Raw genomic sequence first — 26916 nt, 5'->3', positions numbered from 1 at the left:
CAGGCCATCAGCCATGTGAGTAATCTGTGGCCTCTGGATGAGACCCCGAGAACCTGTTACCTGATGGCATCCCAGGCTTCTCTGTTGATTAGCCGGCCTGGCACGACATCATCATTGCTGCATCATGTACAGATAATATCGCACCAGGCTGGCTAATCAAAAGAAAAGCTTTACATGCTATCAGGTAAAAGTGGTTCTCCAGGACCCTGTTCAGCAATCACAAATTACTGAAGTGGCCAATGTATCGGGTCTTGTAAGCCGATTTGCATCAACTCTATCCCCCTCCCTGAGAACAGAGAGACGCTCCATTAGAAATGGTCTGAAATTGGACATGTTGGGCTTTTGGGTTGGGTTTAATGCTTTTTTTTTGCAAAGCGCACCAAAGGGCAGCAGCATCTGACACTTAATTGTAGGGTCTGGGACCTAGGGTCATCTTTTGGGTAATTATTAAGGGATTTTGTGCTGAGCCTGAAGATAATCTTTTTTCTGTTGTTGCTAATATGCAGATTAAAGGGTGTCCTGCTCTTAGGATCCTCAGAAATCAGCAGTAATCTGTGGGGGGTACAGAGCAGCAAGTGCTCAGTTTTTATACATCTGCACTCCAATAATGGCCCCGATACATCACAGAATTTATGCCAGAAAACTGGAGTAAACCACAATTTTTTTTAGCACCTCTCAGTATGACCGGGACAGGCTGGAGTAAGATTTCTAGTGAGGATCACAGAGGTGAACACCACTTGTAAGATGCACATGATTCATTAAGTGGCATGCGTTTCTTAATGAACCAGGCACTTCTTGCGCCACCATGTGCCTTCATTAAGATCAGTGTGTACAAGGCCAGCATTAATGAATGAGGGCCAATTAATCACTACACAATTCTTATTTACTTCAGTGTGCTCTCCGTATACAGTTGAAACCAGAAGTTTCCATACACTATATAAAAAACACATCTGCACGTTTTTCTCAATATCTGACATGAAATCGGAATAAACCTTTCCAGTTTTAGGTTAATTAGGATTACCACAATTATTAATATTTGCCAAATGCCAGAATTGTGAGAGAATGTTTTAAGGCATTTTTATTACTTATTGCAAAGTCAAAAGCTTACATACACTAAGAACATTATGCCTTTAAACAATTCTGGACTGCCATATGACGATATCATGTGTTTCGAAGCTTCTCTTTTTTGGCAACATCTGAGTTAATTGGAGAAACACCTGTGGATGTCTTTTAATGCACACCTGAAACACATTGCTTCTTTGTGTAGCATCATCGGAAAGTCTCAATAAATCAGCCAAGATATCAGGAAGAGAACTGTGGACTTGCAAAAGTCTGGCTCATCCTTGGGTACAATTTCAAGATACTTGAAGGTGCCTCGTTCATCTGTACTAGCAAGTACAAACAAGATGGGAATGTCCAGCCATCATACTGCTCAGGAAGGAGACGAGTTCTCTGTCCCAGAGATGAACGTGCTTTTGTCCGAAATGTGCATATCAACCCAAGGACAAAAGTGACCTTGTGAAGATGATGGCAGAAGCTGGTAAGATTGTATAAATATCCACAGTGAAACGAGTACTGCACCAACATGGGCTGAAAGGCCACTCTGCTAGGAATCATAGAATCGTAGAGTTGGAAGGGACCTCCTGGGCCATCTTGTCCAACCCCCTGGTCAAAGCAGGATTCGCTAAATCATCCCAAACAGATGTCTGTCCAGCCTCTGTTTGAAGTCTTCTATTGAAGGAGAACTCACAACCTCTCGTGACAGCCTGTTCCACTCATTGATCACTCTGTCAAAAAGCTTTTTTCTATTATCTAATCTGTGTCTCCACCCATTCAGTTTCATCCCATTGCTTCTAGTCTTTCCTTGCGCAAATGAGAATAAAGTTGATCCTTCTACAATGTGACAGCCCTTGAGATATTTGTAGACAGCTATTAAGTCTCCTCTCAGTCTTCTCTTCTGCAAGCTAAACATTCCCAAATCCTGCAACCTTTCCTCATAAGACAGGGTTTGCAGACCGGTCACCATTCTGGTCGCTCTTTTCTGAACTTGCTCCAGTTTGTTGATGTCTTTTTTAAAATGTGGCACCCAAAACTGGACACAGTATTCCAGATGAGGTCTGACCAAAGAGGAGTAGAGGGCAATAATTAAGAAGCCATTACTCCAAAAGAAACATTAAAAAGGCAGATTAATGTTTGCAATTGCACACAGGAACAAAAACCTTAATTTGTAGAGACATGTCCTGTGGTCTGATGAAACTAAAATTTAACTTTTTGGGCATAACAACCATCGTTACATTTGGAGGAAAAAGGGAGAAGCTTGGAAGCCTAAGAACAACATCCCAACTGTGAAACACGATGGTGGCAGCATCATGTTATGGGGTTGTTTTGCTGCAGGAGGGACTGGTGTACTTCACAAAATAGATGGCATCATGAGAAAAGAAGACTGTGTGACAATACTGAAGCAACATCTCAAGACATTGTAACAACGTGCAGGAGTTGGAAATGTCACCACGGAACAAACGGACCAACAGTTAAAGGGGGTTTATTTACAAGGATTAACACTGGTAATATAACAGTGCCAGTATTGGAAATGTGAAAACAAGATCTTAAACAGGCAAACAGCATAAACAGTATTAAACGATATTTCATGGAATTAACTTAACAGTCTGAAGGGTACTTGCTTGTAGGGTCAACCTTCTCCCACGTAGGCACCAAACAACAGCGGCACTTGTCGTCTATAGTCTCTGTGAACTCTGTGGTCTTTAACAATCCCCAGCCAGCGTTTCAGGGGTTACTGTGAGAGTCAGAGGGGATGTGAGGCAAACGGGGTCCCCTCTGCCCTGAGTCCTTTGTTCCAACACTACAGTCTCTCCTGCAGAAGCAAAGTTCTGTATACAATTACGTCCCTCCGCCAGAATCAGGGGCTTTGCACTGACACCGTGGGTACCAGAACTTCGCGCGGGGGTCACTGTCTCTGTACGGGTCACAGTCTCAGCATGGGCCACAGTCTCAGCACGGGACACAGTCTCTGCACGGGAGTCAGAAAGCAACTTTACTGTTACTGCTGACTCCGGCTCCACATAGTCATGAGGTGCAGTCTCTCTGTGCAGTCCCCCGGTATTTGTCCTGAGAACGAGAGTTCTCTGTCCTCCCCGATGCACAACTGCGTCTTCACCTGATCACTGCCCAGACTGCTCTGCGTGCTGCGTGCATGCTTTTCCCCCTCTCTGCTCGGCTTCCTTCCTGTCCCAGCCCTTTTGTCTGTCCCCTGGGAACCTACTGTGCTGCTCAATGGTTCTGGGCATGGGGCAGAGGAGGCAACCCCGCCCCCCGGCTCTTCCTGTGTTTCACCCCCTTACATTATCGGCCAGGAAGTTAAAGCTTGGGCGGAAATGGGTCTTCCAAATGGACAATGACCTGAAGCATACTTCCAAAATGGTAACAAAGTGGCTTAAGAATAACAAAGTCAATGTTTTTGAGCGGCCATCACAATGCCCTGATCTCAATCCTATTGAAAATTTTTGGGCAAAGCTGAAAAGGCCGAAGCAAGCAAGGCGACCTGCAAATCTCTATCAGTTACACCAGTTTTGTCAGGAGGAATGCGCCCAAATTCTGACCAACTATTGTGAGAAGCTTGTGGAAGGATATCACAAACATTTTACCCAAGTCATTCAGTTTAAGGGCAATGGTACCAAATACTAATGAAATTTATGTAAACTTTTGACTTTGCAATAAGTAATAAAAATGCCTAAAAACATTCTCTCTCTCGTTATTCTGGCATTTGGCAAATATTAATAATTATGGTAATCCTAATTGACCTAAAACGGGAAAGGTTTATTCTGATTTCATGTCAGAAATTGAGAAAATCATGCAGATGTGTCTTATTATATGTATGTAAACTTCTGGTTTCAACTGTAATTAGTGGAAATGTTGCATCCTTGAGGAGCTCGTTTATACCTGTTCTCCAATCTGTTTTATAACTCTTAGAAAGTAGGACTCATTTGTTAACACAGATCTGCCCAACCCCTTTAAATCACCCCATGGTTACTAAATACGACATATGGAAAGGGATGACCCTTTTAATGTATCTCAAATAGAATTATCAATCTTTGGCTACAGTTTCTATTGACAACTTGCTGAATCCATGTTTTAGCTACACATGAGCACTCAACAAGAGAGAGTACTAGATCAATAGTTTTGATTTGATGCAAAGATCATGGTGACAAATACTCATTACCCAAGGTCATGTGTTTCCTCCTATTAATCCAGGGTCTAGCTGAACACAAGCCTTCTCTCTTCTTCATCACTCATGGAGAGTCATCCAGTGGAGTAGTACAGCCATTAAATGGCATAGGAGACCTTTGTCACCGGTACGTGTATTTGGAAAAAAAATCAAGCCCAAAAAAAAACAAAACTAGACAGGCTTTTATCATTTAACTGGAATTTCATGAAAGTTGTCTAACATTGGCACTGTGATAACCATAACTCACATTTTAATACCTACATTGCTCCAGTGCCGTCGCTCTGGTGGTCCACAGTAATGATTTGCACCCGTCGCTTCAGCAATAAATTTGACATCACCTCTGCAGCAAAAATAACAAGAGCAACAAAATGGGAAAGGCCGGGATTTTGAAAGCTGAATTTTGTCAGTAAGATCACCCCTCCTAAGCCATCTATATGGGAATTCAGAGCATAGCGAAAAAACGATACCTTGATATCTGCGATCTGATGAATAGTTACCGAGAAATCCACGTTTTTTTATTAATATGTAAATGAGCTACTAAGATTAAGATCTCTGGGCCGGTCAAAGATCTCCCTTGGAATCTGCATCCAGAGCGTATTTGAACGCCTTAAGAACCAAGCAAGTTTTCATTTTTACTCTTTGATTTTCCCTCTGCTTCCATGATCCATAACTTTATTTTCCTGCTGGCAAAGCCATGTGGGGGCTTGTTTTTTGAGGGATAAGGCTGGTTTCACATTTGCGTTTTTTTTCGCGGTAATTTAGCCCTAAATAGCGCATGCGGTTTTTTTTCCTATACTTTGCATGGGATGCGCTTATGTGCGCATACACATGCGTTTGTACGCGTTTTACCGCGCATGCGTTTTTTTGCGGTATGCGCTCGGGCGCACAAAATGCAACACGCAATGCGTTTTTTTACAGCAAGACACCCATTATAAGTCTATGGTGAGCATATGTGCGCATTGGCATGCTTATGTATGCGTTTTTTTGCACATGCGTTTTTTTTTTACCATTAGTTTAGACAATGGAATTTAGGGGTTTGGGTAAAGTTAGGGTTAGTTAAGGGGGTTTAGGGTTAGGGTTAGGGTCAGGGTTAGGGTTAGGGTTAAGTATGGTTTGGTTAAGGGTTAGGGTCAGGGTTAGGGTTAGGGTTAAGTATGGTTTGGTTAAGGGTTAGGGTCAGTGTTAGGGTTAGGGTCAGGGTTAGGGTTAGGGTTAAGTATGGTTTGGTTAAGGGTTAGGGTCAGGGTTAGGGTTAGGGTCAGGGTTAGGGTTAAGGTTAAGTATGGTTTGGTTAAGGGTTAGGGTCAGGGTTAGGGTTAGGGTCAGGGTTAGGGTCAGGGTTAGGGTTAAGTATGGTTTGGTTAAGGGTTAGGGTCAGGGTTAGGGTTAGGGTCAGGGTTAGGGTTAAGTATGGTTTGGTTAAGGGTTAGGGTCAGGGTTAGGGTTAGGGTCAGGGTTAGGGTTAGTAAAGTCATGGTTTGGGTTAGTGTGAGTGGCCACCTAATGTTGGAAAAAAACGCAAACGCGGTAAAAACGCATACAAACGCTTAAAAACGCTGCGTTTTTTTCATGCATGCTCATAAAAATGCTTGAAAAAAACGCAGCAGTTGTATGCTTTTGTATGCGTTTTTCAATGCGTTTTTTTGCGGGAAAAACACGCTGCAAAAAAAAGCAAGTGTGAAACAGGCCTTAGTTGTATTTTTCAATAACTTCATCCATTTTCTCATACAGCTTACTGGAAAATGAGAAACAAAAATCCAAGTGAAATGAAATAGCAGAAAAAAATGCAATTCCACAATTGTTTTCTTGACATTTATTCTCCTGTAAAAATTACCTGTAAATATGATTGTCCGGATCAGTACTATTCCGACGATGTCAAACTTACATTTGATGTTTCACTACAAGTAGTGAAAAAAAATTCTGAAATTCATTAACAAAAATGATCTTGAGTCATCATTTTCCAAAATCCATAATGTTTACTTTTTGGTTAAGAGCTCATTGTTTGCGAGGTAACCTGATGTTTTCATGTATACTATTTTGGAGTATAGACAACGCTTTGATCACTTCCTATTGCATTCTTTCTGGAGTTGCGGCAACCGAAAACCTGCAATTTGGGCATTTAAATTTTTTTCTCTCTTTACAGTTTTTACAGATTGGGTTAATTCATTTTACATTTTCACAGAGCGGACATTTCTGAACACCTTGATACTATACATAATTTATTTATTTTTTTTACACTTGCTTATTGGTAACTGGAAAAAAAGGCGGTGATTTGAACTTTTATATATTTTTTTGGAACTTTTTATAAAACCTTTTTCCTTACTTTTTACTCTATTTTTTAGTTCCCTTTGGAAACCTGAACCTGCAATTGTCTAACTGCTTCTGCTATACACAACAATACCACAGCATCGACGGGAAGGCCAACCCCTGATGTTAGAGGCAGATGTCAGCTTTATAATATAACTGGCTCCTGCACAATATCTACCACTCAGTCCCTGGTAATTGTTTTAGAGGGTGCACGGATAGTGGGGATACCCTCCACATATGGTGGACATGCCCAATAGTAAAGTCTCTCTGGAAAAATGTGGTAACACTAATTGACAATTTACTGAGTAAGAAATTGCCTCTGTCGCCGTCAGTACTACTGCTGGGAGACAGACCAATCAATGCTAATAATGGGACTTGCCGTCTTATTGACTTTATTGCAATGGCAACGAGAAACCACATAGCTAGCAGATGGAAGACTAGTACGCTATCAATAACGCAGGTGAAGAGAAGGGTTAATTTGATAATGTTATACGAGAAAATAGAAGCCATCAGATCTGATTCTCTCGACATTTTTCGAAATATCTGGGACCCCTGGATTCAGGCCCATGGGGGTGGCGACCTCTCCAGGATGATATCCTTATCCACATAGCGGGCTGACATGGTAATTGACTCTTACAGTTATGGTCTCTAAAACAAACTCTCTAGTACCCCACGTCTATTCATCTTTATTATCAACACTCATCATACACTCCCCTCTTTCCCTCCCCATTCTGTTAAGACTAGATTAGTCATGTTATATTTGTTTTTCTACAAATAATTAAAAATTAAGATAATGAAGTCAAGGATAACGTATGACATATTGTGTCTTTTCCTATGTACTTCCCCCCTGCGAGGGAATCCTTGTACTCTAATGTGAATGTATTTCATGGTTAATGATGCTTCCTTTTCAATAAAACCATTGAAACTATAATGTAACTGGCATCTGCTCTCTATGGAGCGGGCTTTGTTTCTGAGTCAGCTCCAAAGTCGCCAATATGTTCCGTGATAGATATATCTATCATATGGCTTTAGGAGTTGAATAAAAGGGGACATTTCCAGTGTGAGACATGCAGATCAGGAGAGCAGACTGTTTAGTCATTACATGTCTCACACTGGTAATGCCTCTTTTTCATTTAGAATAAGCTCTGGAGGCAGATTCTCAGGGAGATCAGTGTCCGGCCCATAGATCTTAACAGCTCATTAACATATTAAGGAAAACGTGGATTTCTATGGAATAAGCCATCGGATCACAGATATAAAGGTGTCATTTCATTCAGCTTCCTATGACCTTCATGCCCATATAGACGGCTTACCAGGGTTAATCCTACTGACAGATTCCCTTTAATGTTACTTTTATATGCCTAATGTTAGACTACTTTCATAAATTCTAGGACACGCCTTTTATCCAAATGACTAATCTGAGGATTTGGAAAACTGGAGATCCAACCTGCTGTAAATTAGCTTTGAATGTTGATATTTGATATCTGTCCTGTATTCAGGTATAACTGCCTCCTCCTGGTAGACTCAGTGGCATCTCTAGGAGGTGCGCCTATCTACATGGACCAGCAGGGTAAGCAATTTATCACGTATGTCTTCCTGTCAATCATTCTTTTCCAGCACTGTATCACTCCTGTGCCCTTCTATAAGGACATATATGGCTAGATTTCTTTAGATTACATAGGTGAGATCAGTGCAATATTAATCTTAAACACACCGTCACACAATATCTGATATTTCAAAGTACTAAATCATAACACAGAACAATTATGTCCCTTTATAAGATGACGCATGCTAAGGAATTCAACCATGTCAATAGCCCCCGGTTCAAATCCAATTCTGGTCTAATCATAAAAACACTGAAATCTCAAGACTTTAAAGGGGTTTTCCAAAATCCAAATTAATTTCCTTCCCAAATCCCTTTCTATACATACATTTTTATGACCTTTAGGGTAGGTTGACCTGAACATATAAATATCGTTCAGAGTTTCATCCAGAAAAGTGGGGAAAAACGTTTTCTCCCTTGTTATCTATGTGCAATATGCTTTCTTACAGCAGCATAATATAATAATACACAGGACCATTTATAGTTTCCTATGTTTCGGAATTGCAATGTATCCGTAAAAAACAGGTATTATACTGTGGTTCCTTATGACATCCAATTTTTTTTTACGCACTCATGGACTTGAATGGACGAGTCTCATCTGATATATGGAAGAAACCGCTGCAGGTTCTTATTTTTTCTACACCCACATATTCACTCAGTGAAAAAAAATCACTCACCTGCACTGCCCCATTGAATACCATTGGCCTGAGTGCGGTCCGTTTTTTCCATGTACAGTACTCGGACCGAAAATATGGTCGTATAAATAAGGCCTTACCGAGAGGGCATTGCTCACAGGGTAATAATGTAGTGCAGACTAAAAATGTGCCCCAGAGAATCAGGTGAACCCCACCCTTTTGGAAAAAAAATATCACTAAATGAAAATGCCCACATCTCCGAAACCATATGGCGGAATGCAAAAAAAAAATTACTCAGGGAAGCAGCAGGAATAACATAAGTGAAAAAAAATGGACATTGTTGTCCTAGTGACAGGTCCTCTTTAAATTATGTTTGTACTTGGTGGAGATGGTGCTCTTATAGTGCCACCTACAGGATAGATAGAGTTATTACACTATAAAGACAGTAATTTTCCAAAATAGAACTCCCGTATGACGGCGTTCATTGTTGCTTGCCCACTGTACATCTGTCCTTTCTATTGTGTCTCTGATAGGAATTGACATCCTTTACTCTGGTTCTCAGAAGGTATTAAATGCTCCTCCGGGAACTGCGCCCATCTCGTTTAGTGACGCTGCAAGGTAAGTGGTAAAACAAGTGCATGCATATAGATGTATTGTACAAAACAGTATTCCATCCATCCTCACAGGTTCGGCAATGTCCCTTGTTGGACAGGAAAGCGTTTGTGCTTCAATATTCTTGCTAGTTATGCCCAACATGGTTATGTACAGTAACTTACTCTAACTAGAAGTTTCCTTTTCTTGCCCTGCAAATAGTAAGTATGGATTGTAAACTGTAACATGAAGTGTATATGGATAAAAAGCTCAGATGTAACTAGGACATTTCCTGCTAACAGAGATGTTGACTTGTTTTCTTGGACAGTAAGAAGATATTCAGCCGTAAGACAAAACCGCCATCTCTATACATAGACCTGACCTGGCTTTCCAACTACTGGGGCTGTGATGGAAAGCCAAGGATGTAAGTTACAACCCAGCTTGCACCAGTTACCCTACATCAGCTGGACTAAAACTATGATAAAAGTGCTTTTCACAATCATGGAATACTGAGAACCCCCAACCCATTGCCCTAACATCAAAGGAGGCACAAGTGGCAGTAAGTAAGAGCTCTCACTCTGCGACTGACCCTGAGTGGAAACCACCAGCCCCTAAATAATCTACGCCAAACCATCTCCAGCTAATTGGGCTACTGCAGTGTTGGTATTACTTGATGGAATTGCTAATATAAAGAGTTGATTTATTTTTATTTTTCTTCAAGAAGCACTCCTCCGCCTCCCATCAAAATTTGTATCCTCTTAATATATTGCAGTCATCATATTATGTTTCGCTGTGCTTTTACAATTGCTCATTTTTCCTTTCTACCAACTTAATTCTTCTCTTTTCCATGAGGTCTATGACATCATATGATTAAAAACTGACTAACTGAATCTATCTAAGCTTCATGTAGAAACAGGAGGTCAATTTTCCCTGCACAAATCATGAGTCACTGCAAAAGTCTATGGCGGGGGGAGGGGAACGCAGCTCGGTCAGGAATTAAAGAGAGGAACGATTTATGAAGGGACAAGAAATCTCTTTCTACAAAGAAGAGAAACAATGAAAAATAACTTTGTGGAAAGGCAAAATTAGCAAATGTAAGTACACAGTGCTGTATAATATGATAAATGCAATATATTAAGAGGATAAAAACTGTGATGGAGGATGAGTGCTTCTTAAACTAAATTTATAGTGCACATGAATATAATATATCTTATTAAAGATACCTGATTTTTTCCCTCCTGAACTTATCAATCATTTTCAAAATCCTCAGTTCAATGCAGTGCAGTGAATATAGATTTTTCCACTACTCAGATAGGAAATGACAGTTGGTGCTCCTAAAGTTCTATGGAGAACTGTAACTGTCGTTTCAGGAGAACTTTCAGTAGAATGTCTGTGTCTTCCTATTCCTCCCCTCTCCCTAAATTGTTAAAAGCCTCAACTGCCATCTCCTATTTCAGTAATAGAAAAAAAATCTGCATTCTCTAAATACAGATATTCAACCTGAATTGATACGTTTGAGATTGACTGATCAATCCTGGAGGAGAAAGAAGCAAATTTCTCTGATAAGATATGTTACAAAGTTACTTATTTTCATGGAGACCAAATATTATGAAGGTTTCTTTTTAAGAAAAGTTAACTAGATTCACCTTTTTTTTTTTAGAACGCTAAATCAGCAGGTGGTACAGTAACTATAAAGCCTTATTTGGCTTCACAACAGGATCCCAAAAGGGAGACACCAGAAGAGAGAACCTGCATGACCAAAACTATCCTCTAATTTGGTGTACTATGTTTGGAATGTTGGGAGATAGAAATTGTGAGGTCCTTGCATACAGCAGCCTATATCTCTGCTTCCTGGACACTTGCCTCTTTATGGTGCCATATGATACGTGCCCAAAAATCAACTTTTTAGACGAGTTATAAATATGTGTCAAATTTGCGGTATATTGAATGAATTGTGAATGCTGCCGTTTTTCAGATACCATCACACAGGACCGGTGACCAATTTCTACACCCTGAGGGAAGGACTAGCAATCCTGGCTGAGAAGGTGATGTTTTATAACTCACATGTAATGGCGCATAATTGTCACATTGTACTGTTGTGTTCAGACCACAGTAGGGCAAGTTCACACCAGCAGAATAAAAAAATTGTTCCGTTTCATGCAGAAAAGTGGGACGATTTTTTTTCTCACTCGTCATCCGTGTATATTCCGTTTTTTTTTTGTTTGTTTGTTTTTTTATAGCAGCAGCTATTAATCATTTTCAGGACCATTTACAGTCTCCGTTGTTGCAGAACTGCAATGTATCCGTAAAACTCAGATTCTATACTGTGGCTCTATATGGCACCCAATTTTTTTCATGCACCCATACACTTAAATGGGCGAGTCTCAACTGATTTACGGAAGAAGCTCGTGCATGCTGCGGTTTTTTTCAAACGCAGATTCGGTCAATGAAAAAATCTCTCATCTGCACGGCCTCATAGAATAACATTGGTCCAAGTGCTGTCAGTTTTTTCACGGACAGCAGTCGGACTAAAAATACAGTCGTGTGAATGTGCCCTAAGTCTTTTTTGTTTATGATGCACGTCTAATGTATATGCCGTTGAGACTCCCGCCTTTGGCTTTTCTCAGAAAGGCAAGGTTAATTATGTACTGACACTTAGGGTATGTTCACCCAAGGAGTTTTTGCAGCGTTTTTTTTCTGCAGCCAAAACCATCACTCTTCGCAGGAAAAGCGCTGAGAATAATACGGAGCTACTTGCTGCCTTTTCAGGCTGATTACATGTGCGATTTGTCTATAGTACATGTGAATAAAGTCAGTTATATCCACCAAAAACCATGCCAAAAAAGCAGAACAAATGTTAGGCCTCTTTCACACTTCAGTGGCTCCGGTACGTGTAGTGACAGTTTTCTCAAGTACCGGAGACCAGAGGCGTATCTAGGCTCTCTGGCACCCGGGGCAAGAATTCGGTTCGGCGCCCCCCCAAGTACATATGCGATTTGCACACTTAGCCATGTACCCACGAGCTGCTCCTCCTAATGCTCTCAATGTTCAGTAAAAAACTGAGAGAAGCAGGAAGAGAAGCTCGTTGTCAAGTATGAAAATCGCACATGAGTGAAGTGTCCATGTGATGACTACTGGAACCTGCAGAGCTGAATCCTGACATTGCAGCTTCTGAATTCTCACAACGAATGCACTGCACACATTTAGGATTCTCCCTTGCCGATATACAGTCATGTCAGCACAAGTATGTGATTTATATACTTCTGGCCACATTCCGACTAGACGTACCCGGCCTCGCTCCGTTCACTTTCATTGAGTGAGGCCACACATGTCTAGTCAGCATGTGACCGCATGGATGTAAATTACCGGCATGAGAGAATCCTAACAGCGTTCAGTGAGCACTGTGAGAATTCAGACGTCTGCAGTCACATAGAATGACTGCAGACTCCGTACAAACCTGGACAACCCCTTTAATGTTCCTAACAAATAAAAACATGAGAATTAGTCAGTATCACAAATAACATTTACATCCAAGTACCTTATAGATGACGTCGTCTCTGCAGTCAGTCTCCTTTTCTTCTAGACCCCATGATGAGTTTTCTCATCCACAGCCGTCTCTGTAGACTTCCATCTTCTCCGGTCTTCTGCAGCAAATCTCCACACGACGCCCTAAAAGATAGAAGTGTCATTATATTGCTCCTAAATAAAAAATGTCTGCAATATACTGTCCCCTCACACTATTCCCCTCCCTCCTCATACTGTCTCCTCTAACATCCCCCCTGTTCACCATACTGTCTCCTCATATATTTACCCCCTCACTCTCTATACTGTCTGCTCACACATATCTCCGACTCCCCATACTGTGTCCACTTACATTAACCCATTCGCTCCCCATACTGTCTGCACCAATCCCCCATACTGTTTCCTCATACATACTCTTTATTTTGTGTCCTCAAATCTCCCCACACATTAAATCCCCCCATCCCCAATCCCCCACATACATTAAGTACCCCCATCCCCATTCCAAATCCCCCCACACATTAACCCCAACCCCACTCATTAACGCCCGCATACATTAACCTCCATCCCCATTCATTAACCCCCGCACACATTAACCCAATCCCCACTCATTAACCCCACCACTCCAAATCCCCCCACACATTAAATAACCATCTGCACTCCAAATACCCCCACACATTAACCCCCATCCCCATTCATTAACCCCCACACACATTAACCCCCATCCCCACTCATTAATGCCCCCACACATTAATCCCCATCCCCATTCATTAACCCCCCGCACACATTAACCCAATCCCCACTCATTAACCCCCGCACACATTAACCCAATCCCCACTCATTAACCCCCATCTCCACTCCAAATCCCCCCACACATTAACCCCATGGCATCCCCACTCATTAACCCCCATCCCCACTCTAAATACCCCCACACATTAACCCCATGGCATCCCCACTCATTAACCCCCATCCCCACTCTAAATACCCCCACACATTAACCCCATGGCATCCCCACTCAATAACCCCCATCCCCACTCTAAATACCCCCACACATTAACCGCCATCCCCTCTACAAATCCCCCCCATCTCCACTCATTAACTCCCCCTCATCTCCCATCTTCGGTGGTTCTTCAGCTCCACAGAGGAGCACACTTACCACCAGCGTTTGCTTTGGGAGCCGGGGAGTGACGTCAGCAGCGTGATCACATGACATGATCACGCTGCTGACGTCGCTCTGGCCCGGCGGTCAGAGCTTCAATTGTACAGGCGTCTGTATAGACGCCAGTACAATTGCTCCCTGGGAGCCGGCACGGCCTCCTTCTCTGCGCCGGCTGTCAGCTTGACAGCCGACACAGAGAACCGCCGACTCTCAGGCCGGGGGGGCGGCAGAACGCAGCCGCCGGGGGGAGACACTGCGGACCGCTGCATTAGGCGGCCCGACTGCGCCCCCCTGCTGGCTGCGCCCGGGGCAACTGCCCCGGCTGCCCCCCCCCAGATACGGCCCTGCCGGAGACACTGACACACGTAGACCCATTAACATGATTGGGTCTATGCACATGTCAGCGTGTTTTCACGGGCCGTGTGTCCGTATGCACAATACGCTGACATGTCTGTTTTAACACGGACACACGGGCCGCAACACGTGCTGCACATGAGAACAGTTCACACAGTCCTCCGTGCTCACGGATGGCCACCGGGAAGAAGCACTACTGTAAGCCGATATTGCCCGGCGGCTGGTGCTGAACGCCGCTGTCATTCCGCTCTCCTGCTCTGCCGGCAACAGCGAGCAGGAGAGAAAGAATGAATGAAAACCCAACGTGGGGTCCCTCTATATTTGTGAACCAACCGGACGAAACTTACAGCTGGGGGCTGCCTCCCTCAGCTGTCAGCTTCATCAAGGTTGGTTCTCAAGAATAGAGGGGTCCTCACGTTGTTTTTTAAATTATTTATTGACATGCTGCAGATTTACAAAAATGCTGCAGTACTCAAATTCAGTCAGAAATAATAATAAAAAAAAAAAGCTACGTGTTCACGAGATTTCTGAAATCTCCTTGCATTTTCTGGTACTCTAAAATGCAGCTTCTTTCCCGCAAGAAAAAAAAATGCCACATGTGAACATACCCTTAGACTTCTATCAGCCTGCATACTGCTAACCGTGTCTATAGTAATTCATTAAAGTTTTCAAAATCTCTGCTTGCTGTCATTGAGCAGGAGCCCGAGCCGCCGATCACTATCCAATCCGCACTACACTCATGTGATCACGATATAAGCAAAGATTTTGTATCCTCTGGGAATAAACAATGTTCCCATGTATGACAGAAAGGAGAGAACTGGTTTTCGTTTACTTAAACATTGCATACATTTTTTTAATATATCCAAAATAACACTAATTTAATCAGCATCCTACACATAAGAGGTTGAGGATTTTCTACTGCGGCACAATTCCTTTTATCTTTACGAGCTCGGGTATTGATTGAACAAAGCCGGCACTGCATATTAATTCGTGCCTATTTCCAGGGTCTAGAGCACTCTTGGGAAATCCACCGTGAGAATGCGCTGAAACTTTACAAAGGATTAGAAGATCTAGGACTAAAACTTTTTGTGAAGGATCCAGTAAGTAATACCATGTAACCCTTTTCTCTGAAGTCTTTACAATCAATGTCAACACTTTGTCAGTACTTACTGTGAGTGAAAATGAAGGACATGAACACATTTGGGTAGCAAATTTTATTGTATAATTGATTGATATAGCGCTGCAATAACTACAGAAATTCTGTACATTTAGTCAGGTGATTGATGGTAAAATCTAAAATACCATACATAGATAATATACATACTTAGAACTTCCAGAAGAACAAAAGGAGCGGCTTCTTGAAGGCCAAAGTGACTGTTTCCCCCATATTTCTGATGAGGGTCAGTCTAGGATGGCATATATGTTATCCACCCACATTAATCTAATGTCGATTGCCAGTCTGAGGAAATATGGAAGTAAAGAAATAAATGGGGTTTCTACATATTAAATGATTATACTGGTTTAAAGAGGTATTTGACTACAAGTGTGTAGTCACTATATGTGACTGCAAACTTGTGGATCTTCACAGTGCACACACTGCACGCTGTGAGGGTTTTCTGTTGCTGGGAGAGGGAGGTCATGTGACTGCAACTATGCGATTTGCATACTTCCGTCCACATTCCAACTAGATATGTCCGGCCTCGCTCAATACACTAGTCAGCATGTGATCACATGCATGCATATCACATAATTGCAGTCACGCACACGCCGCCGCCTCCAGAGAATCTCCACAGCACACAGTGCCTGCGATGTGAGGATTCATATGTCTGAAGTCACATAAAAATGACTGTAGACTTGTAACCTATGGCCGAACAACACCTTTAACCTGTTACTTCAGTGGACAACCCCTATAACCTGTTACTTCTGCGGGGGTAAAGTGATCTTCACATCTTAGTAACTGATGGCATATTGCTAGGATACACTAGCACTTAATTATTGGTTATTAAGGATCTGTGTGGTCCCTGAGGTTGGGCACTGGTTTTTAACTGATGCCTTATCCCTACTATATTTATTCTGTCCTTAGCTAAATGCACGGGGTTCATATAGCTTATAAGGGTAGCTAAACCGCTATACCGGGGGACCAATAAGAAGACTGTAGGTTGAATCTGTGTTTTATTGAACGTGATGGAATATAGATGCGCGGTGAATCTACAAATAAACACATAATACAATCAATGAGTATGGGTAAATAAAATACATTATACATTATACACATTACCTGTGCTAATAACTAGCCAGGGGAGAGCTAACTAAGGGGTGATCTAAGACAGGGATAAATGTGGGAGCGTGGTTACTCACCATCGATGCTGACGCAGGGGGAGAAGAGGGATGAGGTGTTTCCAGTATGCAAGCCTGATAGAAAATGGAAGGGAAAATGGTGGACTGGAGGGAAATGGGCTGAGCTAAGCCACAATCCCTTGCAAACCTACCCAGGATGCATTGGGAATTGGAGGGAAATCAAAGAAACCAGAAACAGAATAACACTGCAGTTATTAGTTTGGCCACTAGATGGAGCTGGAAACAATAAACATTAAAATGTATGGCAAACTGAGCATTATAACTGAATTTATGTTATTAAAATTAAACAGTTAAGAGTCATTAATTATGTCGGACACAGAACACTCCTCGTCTGGCATTGAACAGATGCCAACATTCTTATCCTCCAAAGATAACAACAGAACGAGCTCAGTCACTGGTCTGGAGAATGTCTTAGGTCCATCTCCTTTGGCCATCCTGAGTTCAACTTTGCGAACATTGTCATCTTTACTCGGAAATGTAGTAGTCACTAGTCCAAGTGACCACTGGTTCCGATGGGCCTGGCAGTCTTTAACAAGGACAAGGTCACCAATCCGAAGATTAGGCCTGGTAGATTGCCACTTTGTCCGTGGCTGCAGGGTAGACAAATATTGTTTGCGCCACCTGTCCCAGAATGTATTTGCAAGCCTTTGTACCTGTCTCCATTGGCGCTTGTAGAGGTCCTTGGCGTCGAATCCTTCTGGAGCGGCACAGGATAGTCCTGTTTTCTGGGTGAGGAGAGTAGCTGGAGTCAATAACAAGGGCTCCTCAGGGTTATTAGGAACTGGAACCAAGGGCCTTGCGTTGATTATAGCTGTGGCTTCTGCCATGAAGGTGGTTAGACTTTCATGGGTAAGTCTTGCTGCTCCCTCCTGAAGAAGAGTAGAGTCAAGAATTCTTCGTACTAGACCAATCATTCATCCCCAAGATCCACCCCTGTGTGAGGAGTGAGGTGGGTTGAATGACCATGTGCAACTTTGGTCACTGAGGAACCTCTCAAGAGTCTTATGGTCTAGATTTGAAGGTATGCCCAATTCCTTTGCTGCACCAATGAAGTTGGTACCTCTGTCTGAACGTATATATTTGATAGCACCACGGATGGCAATGAAACGTCTCAAAGCATTGATGAAGCTTGAAGTGTCAAGTGACTCAATGAGCTCTATGTGGACAGCTCTGATCGACAAACAGGTAAACTTAATGGCCCAACGTTTACTATTGGCTTGTCCGCCTCTCGTGTGACGAGTAACAACTGACCAAGGTCCAAACACATCGAGACCAACGTTGGTAAAAGGAGGGTCTAGGCTGAGTCTGTCCGCTGGTAGGTCAGCCATCTTTTGGGTTTGAGTGGAACCACGAAGCTTACGACAGGTAATACATTTGTAGATGACACTACAGATGAGTTTCTTTGCCCCGACAATCCACAGGCCAGCAGTTCTGATGGCTCCCTCCGTGAATAGTCTTCCTTGGTGTTTGACCAGATTGTGGTAGTGTTGTACGATTAAGTAAGCAACGTGACATTTTCCAGGAATGATAAGAGGGAATTTCTCCTCAAACTCCATGTTAGCTTCTTTGAGCCGACCTCCTACTCTCAGCAGGCCGTTGTTGTCGATGAATGGGTCGAGTTTTCTCAAAGAGCTGCTCGCTGGTATTGGAGCTTTGTTAATGAGACATTGGATTTCCACAGAGTAGGTTTCTCTCTGAACTGTGGAGATGATGTGGTTTCTGGAGGATTCCAAGTCAGAGGCAACATAGGTACTTTTGTAGAGATGCCAACCTTTACATTTTTCTGTGTCACGAGCTCTGGCGGTCTTGAATGAGCGAGCTATATGAGTCAGGTAGGTAATGGCTCGAGTAAAGGGCCTGTCACACTAAGCGATATCGCTAGCAATGTCGCTATAACGTCACTGGTTTTGTGACGTTATAGCGATATTGCTAGCGATATCGCTATGTCTGATACTTGCCTCCGACTGGCTCCCCCGCTGGTTATTGCTGATCGCGCGAGAACGTCCTGGGCCGTTTCTCGTCGTCAGCTTCCTGTGGCGCCGACAAGCGACGCGTGGACGCGGGCGGGAGGATGTCAGGATCGCCGCGTCTGACAGGTAAGTAACGACCCCCGACCACTGCTATGTCGCTGGTGAGATCTGCCTGTGTGGCAGCTCACTAGCGACCACTTAGCGATGCACCAGTGATCCTGACCGCGTCATATCGCTGGTCGGGATCGCTGGTGCATCGCTAAGTGTGACAGTACCTTAAGTGACTTCCAACTTGAGAATTTGTCAAATCTGTGGGATCCAAGCTGAATAACAGAAGTCATTGTATGAAATGTGGACACCTGAGGGCGGATTTCAGAATATGAGTCCTCTCCTATCAGTTCAAAGGTGTCTAGACAACGTTCCTCAGTGTACAATAGTTTTGGTCCTGAGAGCCATGTTGTGCTCTCTAGTCGACTTGCGTCAACTGCTCTAGTTGCATGATGTGCAGGGTTTTGGTCCGTGGGGATGTAATGCCACTGTTTTGGATGTACTGACCTCCTAATTCGTACCACTCTGTTGTTGACATAAACATAGAATCACCTGGTTTCATTGTGGATGTATCCCAGGACTACTTTGCTGTGTGAGTAGAACTTGGCTTGTGTCAGGTCGATATCCATCTCGGATGCGATGAACTCTGCTAACTCGACGGCTAAGACTGCAGCACAAAGTTCTAACCTCGGTATGGTGTGCTCTGGTTGTGGAGCAAGTTTGGCTTTCCCCATGACAAATCCAATGTGGCTTTGACACTTGGAGTCCACAGTTTTGAGATAAGCAACAGCAGCAATTGCTTTGACAGAAGCATCTGCAAATACATACAGTCTTTGGCTCTGTATCTCTGTAGACGGCACAGGGGTGTATGGCCTTGGCACAGTTAGGTTGGAAAGAGCTGCTAAAGAGTTCTTCCATGCTTCCCACTGGGTTTTCTTATCAGGTGGCAGAGGTGCATCCCAGTCCGAAGTCTCCTTGCTTAAGTCTCTTAGTATGGCTTTGCCTTGTATAGTAACAGGAGCTGCAAAACCTAAGGGATCGTACAGACTGTTGATGGTAGACAGGACACCTCTGCGTGTGAAAGGCTTTTCTTCCTGGCTGACCTGAAAGGTGAAAGTGTCTTACTGCAGATTCCAGAGAAGCCCAAGGCTGTGTTGCATTGGTGTGGGGTCTGACCCCAGGTCCAGGTCTCTGAGACCATTACACAAGTCTTGTGAAGGGAATGCTTTCATGAGTTCTTGGCTGTTTGAGGCTATTTTGTGAAGCCTGAGGTTGGAGCAAGCAAGCATCTCTTGGGCTCTCATAAGAAGACTGATGGCAGTCTCATTTGAGGGCATGGCTTTCAGACAGTCATCAACATAAAAGTTTTTTTCTATGAATTGTCTGACATCTGATCCGTATTCTGGTTCTCCTTCTTGAGCTGACCTTTTGAGTCCATAGATGGCGACTGCAGGAGAATGGCTATTGCCAAAGATGTGCACTCTCATGCGGGACTCTGTGACCTCTTTAGTAGGATCATTGTCTCTGTACCCGAAGAATCTTAGGAAGTTCCTGTCTCTCTCTCTCTCACAAGGAAACAATGGAACATTTGCTGGATGTCAGCGATGAAGGCAATGGAATCCTTACGGAAGCGTATAAGTACTCCTAGCAGTTTGTTATTGAGATCTGATCCTGTCAGTAGAACATCATTCAGGGAGACATCTTCAAACTTAGCACTGGAGTCAAACACCACTCTAATCTGGCCTGGTTTCTTAGGGTGCTATACTCCAAACATGGGTAGGAACCAGCATTCTTCAGAGTCTTTGAGAGTGCGAGCTAGTTCTGCATGGCAGTTCATAAATATCTTTGACTTGAAGGAGAAGAAGTGATCTCTCATCTCTGGCTTCTTTTGCAGATCTCTCTATGTTTGAGAGAGGAGAAATGTTTGAATGCCTGATCTCTGTTGTTTGGTAGACGTGGTCTGTGGGTTCTGAAAGTGAGAGGTGCGACCCAGCTGTTGGTCTCATCTTTTACAAGTCCTTTGTCCATTACCTCTAAGAACAACTTATCCTCTACCAACATTGCTACTTGGTTGTCTTGCTTAGTTCTTTGGAAGACTGTGCACCCCAACTGATCATCATAGCTTCCTGACATCATACTGCTGTCATGAGTAAAGTCTATTAAATGGTTGGGTAGTTGGATGCTGTGTGGCAGTTCCTTGACATGGAGCTCGTTGTTGCAAGGTTGAAAGAGAGATGGGCGCCCTTTCTCCAATGTGTTAGTTAGCATACTTCTCACGGAAGATGGGGCGTGCATGTGTCCCAAGCATACGTTTCCTATTATGACCCATCCTAGGTCTAGCTTTTGGGCATAGGGAGCATTATTGAGTCCATTGATATGACTTCTCACTTTATGAACCTGTAGGATATCTCTTCCCAACAGCAGTATTATGTGGGCCTGATGGTCGAGTTCCGGTATAAGGTGTGCTTTGCGTTTCAAGTGAGCATGATGGATTGCCACATCTGGTGTTGGGATTTCAGATCTATTGTCTGGGATCTGGTTACACTCGATGATTGTAGGTAGTGGCAGGCAGAATTTTCCGACAAGGGACTCAATTTGGTAGTCAGTGGCTTTCCTGCCCGCTGTTGTCACAGTGCCTGCACATGTCTTTAATGAGTAAGGAGTGCTTGGTCCTTTAATGTTGAATAGGTCAAAGAATGTTGATCTAGCCAGCAATTACTTTGATCATCCAAGATCGCATACAGTCTCACAGCTTTGTCTCTATGGCCCTTTGGGTACACTCTGACGAGGCATATTTTTGAACAAGACCTACTGTCTATTGTCCCTTTACAGACTTCAGTACATTGTGAAGTGATCTCTGGCATAGCTGCATCAGTGCTCTTTTCCTCCCCGTCATGCTCACTGTCGGCTGGCGTGTTCTGTGCACTCCATGGAGCTGGGCCAGGGTGTTAGGCAGTGTTGTGATCTGTGGTGCCACATTCTGTGCATTTTACACTGACCTTACAGTCCTTGGCGAGATGGGTGGTGGATGAGCAGCACTTGTAGCAGATACCGTTCTCTTTCAGGAAACTTCTGCGATCCGGCATAGATTTTCCTCTGAAGGCTCTGCATTTCAGGAGAGGATGAGGCTTCTGATGAAGCGGGCACTGCTTGTCAGGTTCTTGTACCTTTGTCTCTGAGAGCGGCCAGCAGACCTGTAATAGGAACTTGGAGAAGAAACATTAGTCTTGTGCACTGCCACAGATGTTCTGCGTGGGTTTGCAGCTGGTGGTGGTGCAGCATATGACATTGCAAAGTCAATGCTGGGATCATTTCTGAATGTCGCTTGTTCGTGTATAAAGTCGACAAAAACGGAGAAGGGAGGGAATGAAACACTGTGTTTGTATTTGTAAGTGGAACCACTTACGAGCCACCTCTCCTGTAGATTGTAGGGCAACTTTTGTACTATAGGGATAACACCTTTGGCTGTGTCAAGGTATGCAAGTCCTGGTAGGTCACCTTCAAATTTGGCAACTAGAACCTCTTGTAGCAGGTCACATAGCTCTCTAAGTTTTGGCAGACCTTTGTTAGATATTTTAGGAAAGTCCTCTATTCTTTTGAACAAGGCTCTCTCTATGACCTCTGCAGAGCCGTAACACTCATTTAGCCTCTTCCAGATCTCTTTAAGGTCAATTTGAGGGTGATTTATGTTAATGTCTCTGATCCTTACTGCATGTTTGACTGACTCTTCTCCCAGGTATTTGACTAAGAGGTCTATCTCTTCCCTGTATTGTAGCCCCAAGTCTCTAGTAACATTTTGGAAGGAAGCTTTCCAAGCTCTGTAACCTTCAGCACGGTCAGTGAATTTCATGAGTCCCTTAGTAACCAGATCACGTCGTGTGAAGATCCTAGCAAGTTCTGATGTGAACCGGTTGTCAGCAGAGTATACTGGTGATGGGTCACCCTGATAGTGATGTGAGGTGCGTTCATACCTGCTAGTATCCTCAGGGTGGCACCAGCCGGTGTCATATTGCTTCGGTCTGACGTGTGGTGTGTCAACTAGGTGATTCACGTTGGTTACCTGGTGAGGAGCATGGTAGACAGGAGAGTTCCTTTGCTTCACGTTTTCCTGGAGCTGGGCCTCATGATGACTCTCACTCGTTTCACTGGATGTGTTGTTATCTTGGTTATAGTTTGGATCAGGAAGTTCATTAACATATTGAGCTGTGCGTTGCGGTGAATCTTGCAGCGGCAACTTCAGACTTGACGCACTGCTACGGCTATGCAGCTCAGGGTTGTGCGCGGCTTCTAGTGCTTCTGCCTCCGCTAGTGCTGCAGCAGCCTACTTTTTTGCAGCTTGGCTATCTAAGGCTGCATCCACTCGTGCCTTTTCTAACTTAAGTTGCATCTCTTCTTCAGCATACTTTGCTCGCATTTTTGCAGCCTCAGCATTTGCGCGGGCAATGGCGACCGCGCTGCTAATGGATACAGTCTTTGAGGAGACGGATGTAGCAGATTTTGTCCTGTGTGATTTGTGGGGCATGGTATCTTGGAGGGATGCTTGGCTGTGCAGAGATTGCTGTAGCTGTGTTAGTCTCTATGTAGATGGTGACTTGAATCTCACTAGATGGATTTCTGCAGCATCACTAGTTCCTGCAAGCTGGATGAAGGGCTGTCTTTTCCCTGAATTGCACTAGCTGGATAGTTGCTGTTTACTGCGGTCTTGCAAGATGGAAGGCTCTTCTCTCTGTATTCCCACTAGCTGGAGAGCTGTCGTTTCACTACGGTCGTGCAAGATGGAAAGCTTTTCTCTCTGTATTCCCACTAGCTGGAAAGCCATCGTTTCACTATTCCGTCCTTAGCTAAATGCACGGGGTTCATATAGCTTATACGAGTAGCTAAACCGCTATACCGGGGGTCCAATAAGAAGACTGTAGGTTGAATCTGTGTTTTATTGAACATGATGGTATATAGATGCGTGATGAAACTACAAATAAACACATAATACAATCAATGAGTATGGGTAAATAAAATACATTATACAGATTACCTATGCTAATAACTAGCCAGGGAAGAGCTAACTAAGGGGTGATCTAAGACAGGGATAAATGTGGGAGCGTGGTTACTCACCGACGATGCAGACGCAGGGGGAGAAGAGGGATGAGGTGTTTCCAGTATGCAAGCCTGATAGAAAATGGAAGGGAAAATGGGCTGAGCTAACCCACAATCCCTTGCAAACCTACCCAGGATGCATTGGGAATTGGAGGGAAATCAAGGAAACAAGAAACAAAATAACACTGCAGTTATTAGTTTGGCCACTAGATGGAGCTGGAAACAATGAACATTAAAATGTATGGCAAACTGAGCATTATAACTGAATTTATGTTATGAAAATTAAACAGTTAAGAGTCATTAATTATGTTGGAGACAGAACAATATTCATTAAAAAATTATTAACCGGGTTTTCCACTTTTACAAAAGTGGTTCCCTAAATAATAGAACTTGCTTAAAATAACTTGTACTCACCCTCCTGAGGTCTGGAACCGGGTCTATGCTGCTGTTTCTGTCTCAGTGCTTTGGTGTCATATTAACTGCTCACATCAACAATGCCAATTGCCAATCATTGGGCTCAACTGCTCTAGACAGCGTAAATCGCTTGGCTCCGTGATTGGCTGGAGCGATGATGTACAATGTCGACATGATGTCCCTGCTGCAGACAAAACAAAGACAGAAACAGTGGCGGAGACCCGAAGTCAGACCAGGGGAGGGTGAGTACTATCCGATTTTGTTATTTTACACAAGACCTATCATTTGGGAACCACTTTTTTAAAGTGGAAAACCTATTTAAGCTTCATGAATGTAAGACTGGAAAATTCATTTAAAAGACATTTTATGCTAGAGCATTCATGAACTTTGTTGTGTTGAAAAAGAAATCTAAAAATTGGTGTTAGTGACACAAAGATTTTACATATTGACAATTGAGCACATCCGATTGATCGTTGCTAGACATCATCTGAATCTATCATACTAGGGAATAAAATCAAACTGTGTCCACAAGGCCTCACAACAAAATTCTGGATAATGTAATGTTCAACTTCACCAGCTTTTTGTCATAACTAATTTTCTTAAAAGGGTTATTCTCAAAAGAAATAGTGGATACCTTATTGACCGCTGGGGATCTGACCAATGGCATACCCAGCAATCTTCAGAAATGGACCCTGGAACCCAAGAATCTGGCTGTGAATGGAGCGGAGGTGCACATACTAGATCTCCACCCAATTCATTGTCTAGGAGACTGGCAGAAATAATGGAGCAGTCTACTTGGTTATCTCCGTCTGTCTCATAGACAATGAATGGAGAGAAGGTCAAGCATATGCACATCCGCTCCATTTAAAACGGGGCCTCTGTTGAGTCTGCTTCTTAGAATTGCTGATGGTCGCATTGGTCCCACCGCCAGTGATTGGTAAATTATCCCCTATCCTATGGGGTATTTCTTCACCTGTGATTAGAGGTAAAATCACAGCATCCCTGTAATGAACAATGATCGTGATTCTTGTAATTGCCACATAATTTACTATTCCCATATGGGGAAAAAAGTTAAGTAAATGTGTGAGTAATAGTATTGCATCCCGCAGATGACCACCTCCCAAATGTGTCCAATCACAGCTCAGCAGCTGATCTACCAGTCTGCCATTCTCAGAGGCTGCCGAGCTATGACTAGCAGGATCTGGGAAGGAGGAGTGAATGTGCACGTCCCCCAGGGGAGACTCTGAGGAAATCCACAGTTGCAATACAAGCAGAGATTTCACATACTGCGCTCCAAAAAGAAACAAATGTGAATATCTCTGCAATGGAGCAACACAGCGAAAAACTGAAAAGAGTGGCATAATCAGGGGAAACTGGTGATTTTTATAAGGTATTTAACTCAATATCTGTTGAGTAACTGACAAGTACACTTTACTTACAATCCTCTAATAAGCTCTGCAATGGTCCCACACTGTCCTACAAAAACATTAAAACCACAAAAAAAGACTGTACGTAAAATGATTTCCATTTTGCTTTTCCAAACTCCAGTACACTTATTTATGGATGATGCCATATTTCATGTCATTTCACATAGCTGGAACAGCTTTTACAATTACTAGTAATGATTATTTTGTGTCTTGACACTTCTACACAAGCTGGCTAGTGAAATGTGGCGCTAGTATGGCATAAAAATCTTCTGCCGTTCCATTATATGTTTAAAAGTTCAAAAGGAAATTGGTGTTATATTACCTAACAGTTCAGCTTAGCTTTTGTTCGCTAAGCGACTTTTCTATTATTTGACACCATTTACCAAGTTTGAACATGCCCCAGATTGACCATGTGAGAAATATTATTTGCTGCTCTGCTAAGCACTATAGCTTGTCAGCATTAACAAAGTATTCTTTGCAGGCTCTACGACTCCCCACTGTGACAACAATCTGCGTGCCCGACGGATATGACTGGAAAGATATTACCACGTATATAATGAAGAATCACAACATTGAAATCACCGGGGGGCTGGGGCCCTCTTCCGGAAAGGTATTTCCATAAAGTAAATGTAGGAAAATAGCACCTGCAGAATAGGTGCAGAATAGGTGATAAATGTCTGATGACAGGACAGACTCCTACGTCACTAGATTGAACAGAGCAACAGTCGCCACAGAATAAGTGATAAATCACTGGGGTCCCCAATCTCATGTGCCCCCATTTTGAATGGAGCATGCACACAAATAATAGTGGGGCACCAAACATACATGACCATTACTCCATTCGAACAAGGGTTCCTTTTCGATAGGGTGTCTGCACATATATCATACATTTATCACTGATTCTGTAGACACGTGATACATTATGTTACAAAGCTCCCACTAACAATAATCTACAAGTGAACATTAAGGGGGTTTTCCACAAAAAAAAAATGATTGCCAAATGATAGAACCTGTGTAAAATAACAAAATCAGAACAAACTCACCCTGCTTGGGCCATTTCTCGATCACAGCTTTGGTCTCAAGGTTTCAGTGAAAATAAAATTGAGAGGCCACATCACCGCTGCAGCCAATCACTGAACTAAACAGCTCTACCAATGTACAGTAGACAGTACAAGCCGCTGTGCTCAGTTATGGGCT

The 26916-nt window shown here is 43.1% G+C and overlaps 1 protein-coding gene across 1 annotated transcript in view; it reads left to right on the top strand.

Moving 5' to 3' along the window:
- AGXT (alanine--glyoxylate aminotransferase) overlaps positions 1-26916 on the top strand; it is a 45659-nt gene that overhangs the window by 17764 nt on the left and 979 nt on the right. Inside the window, exons 4-10 of the mRNA XM_073581218.1 lie at positions 4270-4370; positions 8050-8120; positions 9322-9406; positions 9708-9803; positions 11355-11424; positions 15416-15511; positions 26201-26329. Coding sequence (XP_073437319.1) covers positions 4270-4370; positions 8050-8120; positions 9322-9406; positions 9708-9803; positions 11355-11424; positions 15416-15511; positions 26201-26329 — 648 coding nt within the window. The remainder of the gene's footprint in view (positions 1-4269; positions 4371-8049; positions 8121-9321; positions 9407-9707; positions 9804-11354; positions 11425-15415; positions 15512-26200; positions 26330-26916) is intronic.

Source organism: Dendrobates tinctorius, unplaced genomic scaffold (genome assembly GCF_039654945.1).
Source record: "Dendrobates tinctorius isolate UK_male_01 unplaced genomic scaffold, ASM3965494v1 ptg000069l, whole genome shotgun sequence".
Taxonomy (NCBI): Eukaryota; Metazoa; Chordata; class Amphibia; order Anura; family Dendrobatidae; genus Dendrobates; species Dendrobates tinctorius.
This window is presented reverse-complemented; position numbering and strand designations above follow the sequence as displayed.